Source organism: Phoxinus phoxinus, assembly GCF_949152265.1.
Source record: "Phoxinus phoxinus genome assembly, chromosome: 13".
NCBI lineage: Eukaryota > Metazoa > Chordata > Actinopteri > Cypriniformes > Leuciscidae > Phoxinus > Phoxinus phoxinus.
In genome coordinates, this window is record NC_136888.1 from 33,046,147 (window position 1) to 33,056,146 (window position 10,000).

Sequence of the window (10,000 nt, forward strand, 5' to 3'; positions counted from 1 at the left end):
CCCCTCCCTCCTTCCCCCTCCCTTGATCTCTCCATTCATCCATCCATCCTTCTATCCATCCATCCATCCATCCATCCCTCCCTCCCTCGATCTCTCTATTCATCCATCCATCCATTCATCCATCCATCCCCTCCATCCATCCAATAAAAATGTACAAGTGATGAATAGGATCTTGAAATGATCTGACATTCTGGTGAAAAACTTTTACATTACATTAGTTCGGTCCCCAGTTCATCAGTAGTAAGATATGGAGACACAAGTCCAAACAATGGCGCCGCTCCCAGAGAATGACTGATGTGCAACTCTCCTATGAAACTGTTTTGTTCCTCTCCAGCTTCACGAGACTCAAGCTGCAGCCCAACCAAGAGGGTCGTGTCCCGGTGAAGAAGTAAGACACCCGCCGTTTTCTCCTGATAAAGCAGCTCATGATCCGATGTAACCCCCCTAACGCTTCCCTCTCGTTCGGCAGCATATTCCGCATCTTCTCCGCTGACCGCAAGCGTGTGGAAACGGCGCTGGAGAGCTGTAATCTTCCGTCCGGCCGGGTGAGCATATGCTGGGCTAATCGCTCCACAAACCTGTGAGGCCTTTCCCAAAAAACCGTTGCCTTTCTAATCGCCTGACAAATGACATCTTACCTTTTCATTCCCTGCAACGAGGGGAGTCTATTTGTTTGCCTTATCGTTTTACGGCGAATATAAAGGTTGAGCGGCGGACACAGGGAGATTTTCAAAATCCATAATGTTAAAAGGCCTCGGGAGACTCGCGAGGGAAAGAAGTGTACAGCTAATGAGAAATCATCATGGGTTTACTCTCGCTGCCCTCCTCCTCTGACTCACTTTCATGGCTTTCTCTTTTTTTTGTTTGCTGCTTTATATTTTGAGCAACAAAGCATTAATCAGCCTCGAGCTCCAGACTCACTGTTTCCGATGTTTCCTGCGGGAGATGAATGTCTAACAGCGTGTGGATGACATTGACTGATGCCCGTTATTGGGTTTGTCGTAACTAACCAATTGATTCGGACTAGATGCTTCTCTTAGGATGGAATGAACTAATTAATATGGAGGCCGGCTTAAGTGGGCGATGTGTGACCCTGGATCACAAAACCAGTCTGGAGCCGCACGGGTATATCTGTGGCAATATATGAGTCAAAATGATCCATTTTTCTTTCATGCCAAAAATCATGAGGATATTAAGTAAAGATCATGTTCCGTGAAGATATTTAGTAAATGTCCTACCGTAAATATATAAAACATGTATTTTTGTGAGTGAATGCTAGCCTGGCTAACGCCAGACCCAATTCTCGTTGAGACTTGGGTCTGGGAACCACATGTGCATTTTCTCGTATTTGAGGCGTGGTTTACGAATGCCCGGCGCCGTTTATTGGGTGCTAAGAATGTCTATCAAATGCGCCTGTACGTAGCTCATAGCCAATCGTTTCCATTATACCAGACGACGTATGTAGAGGCGCCAAAAGCTGACGCCAAAAACTGCTCTTTTTTCTAAATAAACTTGCGTTCTAAACTACTTAGAACAATATCTAAGGCTGCATCAAAAGGTAGCTTCGCGTCTGCTGTCATGTTGAATCCATAAACAAACTGCTTAGTTGTGTCGCATAGATGTCGTCATCGTCTTGCTGCTCCCTCCCCGTTCTGTGATTGGTTCCCTAAACGAGGCGAAAATCAGGTCCATGGTTTCCAGACTGCCTTTCAGCGAGAATAAAATCGCGCTGCGCAAAGGCAGTATGGGGAAACCCAGGCTAAGTGAGTGCAGCACAATCGTGAACATAAATGCACAACTTTAAAGGAGATTTTTTCAATGTTTAAATTTTTTTGCTCCTCAGATTCCAGATTTTCAATAGTTGTGTCTCGACCAAATATTGTCCTATCCTAACAAACCACACATTAATGGAAAGCTTATTTATTCAGCTTTCAGATTATAAATCTCAATTTCAGAAAATTTACCCTTGTGACTGGTTTTGTGGTCCAGGGTCACATATTTGTTTTTATTAATATGAGAGCATGTTATTAAAAGCAGGTTTGGCTCTGTTTTTGGTGATTAATTGTTTTGTTACATGGTCTGGATGTTGTGTATAAATATATGAATATGTATTTCCTCCTTTGATTGTCTCTGCAGAATGACTCCATCCCGTTGGAGGATTTGACCCCTGACATTTACAAAGTATTCATCAATCATCTCTGCCCGCGATCGGAGATTAACCAGATATTTGCTGATCTGTAAGTCTTTATGAAGCTTTAATGATGCCTTCAATAATATACAAAAAAAAAATGTATTTAATGGTTCATTCATACGTTTTTTTTTTATACATTGTTTTTATTTGTCTAAATTTCTGTTTTTATCTATTTAATTATGTTTCTTATTTATTTATTTGTTTATTTATCTGTTTTTATCTTTTTTTTAAATAAATTTATTTTTTTATGCATTTATTTTATGCATTGTTTTTATTTACCATTTTTAGTTTTTATCTATTAATTTAATTTATCTGTTTTTATCTTTATTTATTTATTTTATATTTGTTTAGTTATTTTTAACTTTTTATTTATTTTTGTTTTATTTATCTTTTTTCTAATTTTATCTGTATTTATTTCTTATGTTTAAGTGTTTTATTTATTTTATGTATGTATTTTTATCAGTTTTTTATATATTTATCCACTTATTTTCTTATACATTCTTTTTATTTATCATTTTTATCTTTATTTATTTTATTTATTATGTATAGCTAATGATGCCTTCAAGTCATGTTGGAACGATTTATATGAGACGAACGCATGAGCGCATGTTACAATTAAAAAATCATAATGAAAGATAATTGGCATTGATCATAACCGAGACGTTAAAAACAAAAACAACCTTCCTGAAAGTCATTGTGTAATTTGCACACTGGGATGTTCCTGCTCATCTTATTGTTATGATTATGACTGTAAACCATACACACTCTTGATCTCTCACACACATCTCTCACGTCTCTGTCCAGCGGTGCGAAGAGCAGAAACTTCCTCACCATGGATGAGCTGACGGAGTTCATCAACAACAAACAGCGAGACCCTCGTCTGAACGAGATCTTGTACCCGCCGCTGAGGCCGGAGCAAACGCAGATGCTCATGGAGAAGTTTGAGCCCAACCCGGGGATGATCCAGAAAGGTCTGAGACTAATGCCATCATTTCCCCAAACTCTGAATCCAGAACACGAGGAAGTTTTTACATCCGGTTCACAGTAGGGCTGAAAGATTTGGGGGGAAACACTTTATTTTAAGGTGACGTAGTTACACATTACATGTACTTACTATAGTAATAACTGTAAATCATGCATAATTACAAGCAACTAACCCTCAACCAAACCGTAACTCTATAGTAAGTATAATGTCGTTAATTCATATTATAGTACAATGTAACTATGTAACCTTAAAATAAAGTGTCACCAAAAAAATAATCTTTTTATCTACTTTAAATCAAATAATCAAATAATAAAATTCTGATCATTTCAATTTTGATTTATAATGTGATTACCGTATATATAAAGAGCTCCAAGTAATCTTATGTATGTAGGGATGCACAATTTGGCCTCCCCCTAATCTTTTTTTTTTTTTTTTTTTAAATACAATATTTGTAAATATTTATTAATACATATGTATTATAGTAAATAAAAAATAAATAAGGAAATATTTCTATTGTTATAATTTATCCTTTCAGTGTAAATTAAAAAACAAGAATTTCATTATTATTATTATTTTACAAAGCAACTGTAAAATTACAACAACAAAAACAAATTTATACAAAATACATATATAAAGAGATCCAAGTTTGCTGTAATTGTATGTTGGGTTTCACAGTTTGGAAAATAAATAAATACATAAATAATATTCTGATTATATATCACTTAAACCAATAATAAAAATAATACTTATTAATATTATTCATAATAATAATAAATATAAAATAAAATAAGTAATATATTAATATTGTTCTAATACAATTTCACTGTAAAATAAAAAAAATTATAGTAATAATAATTTTATTTTACAATTCACATTTCACCTTTTCACAATACATATTGTTGCAGCAGAACAAAAATAATACAACTGTAAAATTACAATACTAATATTTCTATATCTTCATATTTTCTCCTTTGTCACATGTAGTAAATGTACATCTATCCATCCATCCCCCCAAAAAAAAAAACATCCAGTGCCGCTGTGCAAACCCGATATATTTATTCAATGAAATCGCACTAAGGCGCATCTCAGCATTGATTTAATTTAGATTCATCGTTCATAGTGACTAAAATAAGTTAATATGACTCATTCACTATATCCCAAATCTTCTGAAGTCACATGACGCTTTGTATGAGAAGAAAAAGCCCCAAATGTATTCATTATTCACTGAAAATCTTCAGCTCTTGAATCACGGCTCTGATGTTGAGATGCAATGGTTGTTGGACTGATTTTGCTGTCAGTACATGTGTGAATCCAGCAGCTCCGGCTCAGGGTTTGTCCGTATCCGATCGGTGTAACCGCAGACGAGATGAGCTCAGTTCGCTGATGTGTATTGATCGATCGCTGATAGACAGCTCGAGTGTAATTGGTTATCTCTGATCATGTGGGTGTTTTTAGCCTTGCGTTCCCATGAGGTTTGATGAAGCCTTTTAAACAGAACGCGGTCAGTTCCTGTCATCATACTAATGTGAAATATAATCCCTCATTAGTTTACCCACCCAACTTCTGATTGACAGCCGCATTAAAACTGTGTTTTTCAGTGTTGTCTGTCGCTTCAAACAGCAAATACCTCGGGATTTAATGAAGGAACATGCCTCTTTTTTTTGGAAATAGGCTCATTTTCCAGCTCCCCTAGAGTTAAACAGTTTTACCATTTTCTAATCCATTCAGCCGATCTCCGGGTCTGGCGGCAGGACTTTTAGCATAGCTTAGCATAAATCATTGAATCTGATTAGAACGTTAGCATCTCTCTCAAAAAAATGACCAAAGAGTTTCGATATTTTTCCTAATCGCGATTAATCGATTTGACAGCCCTAATAAGTATCTTTTATAATAAGTATATGAATACACTAATTATTAATGTAGCCTACTAATAAAAATAATGAATATACATATTCATTCTAAACTGAAGTTTAATTAATGCAATTACCAAACTTTTTTGTGCAGTATTATCAAATTCACGAGGATCTGTCTGTCGGTCTGGATGTTGCCTACACTCTAAAAAATGCTGGGTTGTTTCAACCCAATTTTGGGTAAAATATGGACAAACCCAGCCGTTGGGTTACATTTTTAAATTACATTTTTAACCCAACGTTTTGGGTTTGTCCGTATTTGACCCAAAATTGGGTTGAAACAACCCAGCATTTTTTAGAGTGTATGTAGGCCGTAGACAGCAAAGAAGTGCACTTGTTTTTTAAACAGAGCCTTTGAGTTTTCTTATATTTATTCTATGGAAAGAAAACAAAACCTCCATAACGTTCTCCACTTTTCATTACCATGGCAACAATACCTCCGGAGATGCAGTGTATTAATATCTGTGCGCGCAGAGGAGCCGGGGTCAGTGTACAGCGCAGGGCCGGTGACAGGAGATTGATCAGTGATGGCGATAGATGAGATGATCATGAGGCTTTAGCTCGCGGTTCTGCCACGACACACACCGCTGTCACACAGATCACGACTCGATTTTCTCCGTGTAATCTCAAAGACAGGTGGACAGTCGAACCCCCACGCCGGCCACACGGGACGCTGATGTTTGCATATAGTGATTGTGGATTTGGAAGAACAACTGGCTTGTAAACGCGGTGGCGGGATTACATTGTGTCCAAGAGCATTCGTAGTCTGATTGCTAGTAAACGCTGGAGACATTGTCCTTATTTTTATATTTGAAATGGCTGTTATCATTGCATAACATCAAAATAGTTCCTGGATTATTACACAGGAATGAGAGTATAGTTCCTAGTCATATTGGCCTAGAAAATCACAAAAAACAAATCATTTTTCTTTTCTTTAAAAAAAACTTTGCTTGTCTTAGCTGTTTTATCTGGGACCAGTTGCATAAACTATACATGAAATAATGATCAGATAAATCTAATGTTTTGAAATGGAGCAGTTTAAAAGACAAAAAGAAAAATGTGTTTTTTCATATTTGATACATCAGGTTTTATGGCTCATATAGTATGATATAGTGAGAATATGGAGGGGGAAACAGCTCAAATATTCAGAGACTCAAACAGATCAAACATATAAATGCTGATATTTTTATAAACCAAAGGTTCGATGAAATTCTGATGCTTGTAATGTAAATCAATGAGATCTTTATTACAGATACTAACATAAAATGCATATTAAATATCGGTCATCACTCTATATCTGCCAATAATGTCTTAGTAAGATGATATTTAAATGCTTAGTTTTATGATCAAATCTCTAGTCTTAAAACATTTAATGCAATGCAATACAATGATGATTGAGAGATGAACAGATAAACCTTCCTCAAAAGCCTGATGATCATATTTGAGTCTCACAGTTGAACATAAATTTATTATAAAATGATGTATGAATAATCATGTAGACCGAAGCTGCTTCAGTCGAGTAAGTGCTGATCTTGAAATATTACTAATGATATCAAAGTTATTCTCATGTTTACTTAATAAAAATCAGCCCCCCCCCCCCCCCCCCCACACACACACACACACACAATAAAAAGACTTGGTAGCACAAGCTGAAGGGATTTGTACAATTACACTACTTCCTATAAAAGCATAATCTCGAGTCAATCAACAAGACTTTTTTAAAAGTCAGTTGCATTAAATCTTCGCAGGGAGCTTGATTGACAGGTGATCTGACCAATCATACTTCACCATCCGCCATTTTGTCCGACAAAGCAGTCAGGAGAGTTAGTAGATTAACATGGTGTAACGTCTGTCAGAGTTCGAAGTCTGCCCAGATGAAGAATAGAAAAAAAGACAGTGCCACCGGACTGGTAGTTCCACGAGTCTTTTATATATTTCCTCTCAGTTAAAGGTAGGGTAGGTCAGAATTGTCTAAAAAAAACTTTTATTCAAATTTGTTTAAACTGTCTTTATATACCAATGCATAATTAAAATGTAAGTACTCTGATAAAAAGAGTATAAAAATTGAGTGACTATAGTGTATTTAATCTTCATTAAACACAGCTCATTAATTCCATTCACTCCCACCTAAAAACGGATGCGCGACTGCGCGCACGTGGGCAGAGCCAGTAATAGCGGCGGTAGTCATGGCGACGGAGAGTGACAGTCGCGCAAGCCAATCCTGTGATTCGTCCCGAATGGAAATAATGAGCTGTGTTTAATGAAGATTAAACGGTCTAGAGTCACTCGATTTTTATACTCTTTTTATCAGAGTACTTACATTTTAATTATGCATTGATATATATAGAAAGTTTAATCAAATTTGGTAAAAAGTTTTTATATAAATCCTACCTACCCTACCTTTAAGCACACTCTTCACAGACATACATGTCAGAGAGCGAATGTAAACACTGAAAAGAAAAATACTCTGAAACACGCTACAAATCAAAGTGAAAGTAAACACAGTAAAATAACATAACAGTCAACAGTAGAGCGGTCATCTACCTCTTTGCGCGAGCCTTCTTACTGTCTCACTGTGATCTCTCACATACGAACAGCACGCCTACAATAACGTACACCATAGAAGTAATCTTAAAGACATATTAACATTCATGTCATGAACACTACTTAACAGTAGGTGGCCGTTACAATGGGAGGATGTGAACTTGAGAAGCGGAGTGTACTGACGTCTTTCCGCGGTTAAAACAACATTCCTTCTGATGTTCATTCATGTTTATTTGATGCTATAAATGAACTAGAAGGAAGAGATGATCGGTTCACGAGCAGATTTAACTGAGGCGACACAGCGATCTGACAGACACATTAAAAAGCCACAAAACGGTTGTTTACATTTCTTTACAAAAAATTACCAAATTTGAAAGGTGAGACTTTGTTTAATATGTTTAATATCAAAAGTAACCGAAAAGAAAGCTGGTCTGTCCTGTCTGTCAGTGTGTTGTCAGTGTCCTCTGCTCCGCGATGTGTTTTTCACTGCGTGAGAACATGGTGTGTGTGAGAGAGACGTGGTTTGTCGGACATAGCGACAGTAACTAAGGGCGCGGGTCTTTGCGAACAGGAGAATGAAAAGTTAGACTGATTTTCCACTAGCTCAATGATTTTTGCTCAACTCTTAACATAATATCTTCTAGTCTTCCAGCGTGACCAATCCAGTGTAAAACCCTCTCTAAAGTCTTGACCTGTCTGAACATCTCGATGACCACCAGAACTGTGACAACAGATGCAATCTACATTCTTCTCTCGTTCCCGTTCTTTCATTCTCCATTTGACTCGACAAGACAATTGCAGAATTTCAGCAGTGTGTGGTAATTGTAGTCTTTAAAAAGCATTCGATTCCCCTTTGCAGACAGCGAGGTGGTGTGTGTTATTTCGGTGTGCAAATCAAAGGCTGTTTGCTTCGGAGTGACAGAGACGTGGCGATCCCGATCCCCATCCCGAGCGGTGTCTTCCAGCCGGAAAAAGGGCCACGGTTAATTACCTTTGGAGCTCTGCAAAGCATGAGCTTAATGAATGTAAACTGCTGATGAGAATTATTCTCGGAGGACACCCGTCCCCCAGCGTCTTGTCTTCCAGCGCGAGTGCTGTTCAGGGAACGCTGATCTTCAGCTCCAGTTTAATCTGAAGCAGTGCTAATGTACTCGATGAGACAAGCTGTTAGTTTATGTGTGAACGAGAGTGATAATGTTCTGAGGTGAGAGAGTCTCTGTTGCTCGCAGATGTAGGTGAAGAGAACACAATGCCGTCTTTATTCAGTGCCATAAAGATCCTGCCGGAAAACTACACTACCGTTCAGAAGCGTTTTCTTTATTAAACTGTTTAAAAGTGACAGAAAGAAAGAGTTCCATCATATTCCAGGATTCTTTGATGGATAAAACATTAAAAATAACATTTACAGGTGAAACTAAAATATTATATAGACTCATTACATGCAAAGTGAGATATTTCAAGCCTTTATTTGTTATAATTTTGATGATTCTGGTTTACAGCTTATGAAGACCTTTTCACAATATTCTAATTTTGAATTTTGGGGTTTTCATAAACTGTAACCTAAGCCATAATCATCAAAATTATAACAAATAAAGGCTTGAAATATTTCACTTTGCATGTAATGAGCCTATATAATATATTAGTTTCACCTTTTAAGTTGAATTACTGAAATATTTGCACAACATTACAAATTTTCGAGTTTGACCTGTAAATGTTAATTTTTATGTTTTATCCATCAAAGAATCCTAAAACAAAATGAATTTGATGTTTTCAAAATTGATATCAAAGATGTTTCTTGAACATATTATACTGATTTGTGAAGGATCATGTGACACTAAAGACTGGAGTAATGATGCTGAAAATCCAGCTTTGATCACAGGAATAAATTACAATTACAGAAAACAGTTATTTTAATCTGCATATCACACATAGGTTACACTTTATTTTAAGGTGTCATTGTCACAGTGTAATTATATGAGACCCTGGATCACAAACCCAGCCTCGAGCCGCACGGGTATATCTGTGGCAATATTCAACTATACATTGTATGGGTCAAAATTATACATTTTTCTTTTATGCCAAAAATCATATTAAGATCATGTTCCATGAAGATATTTAGTAAATGTCCTACCGTAAATATATAAAACATGTATTTGTGTGAGTGAATGCAGCACAATCGTGAACATAAATGCACAACTTTAAAGGAGATTTTCTCAATGTTTACATTTTTTTGCTCAGATTCCAGATTTTCAATAGTTGTGTCTCGACCAAATATTGTCATATCCTAACAAACCACACATCAATGGAAAGATTATTTATTCAGCTTTCAAACGGTGTATAAATCTCAATTTCATAAAAATTGACCCAATA

General features: G+C 36.5%; 1 protein-coding gene across 1 annotated transcript in view; it reads left to right on the top strand.

Moving 5' to 3' along the window:
* Positions 1-10,000, top strand: part of plcb1 (phospholipase C beta 1) — a gene marked incomplete at its 5' end in the record, with an annotated part of 78,448 nt that overhangs the window by 35,961 nt on the left and 32,487 nt on the right. Inside the window, 4 exons of the mRNA XM_079632270.1 lie at positions 335-388; positions 470-545; positions 2,137-2,237; positions 2,996-3,162. Of these exons, the coding sequence (XP_079488396.1) occupies positions 335-388; positions 470-545; positions 2,137-2,237; positions 2,996-3,162 (398 nt within the window). The remainder of the gene's footprint in view (positions 1-334; positions 389-469; positions 546-2,136; positions 2,238-2,995; positions 3,163-10,000) is intronic.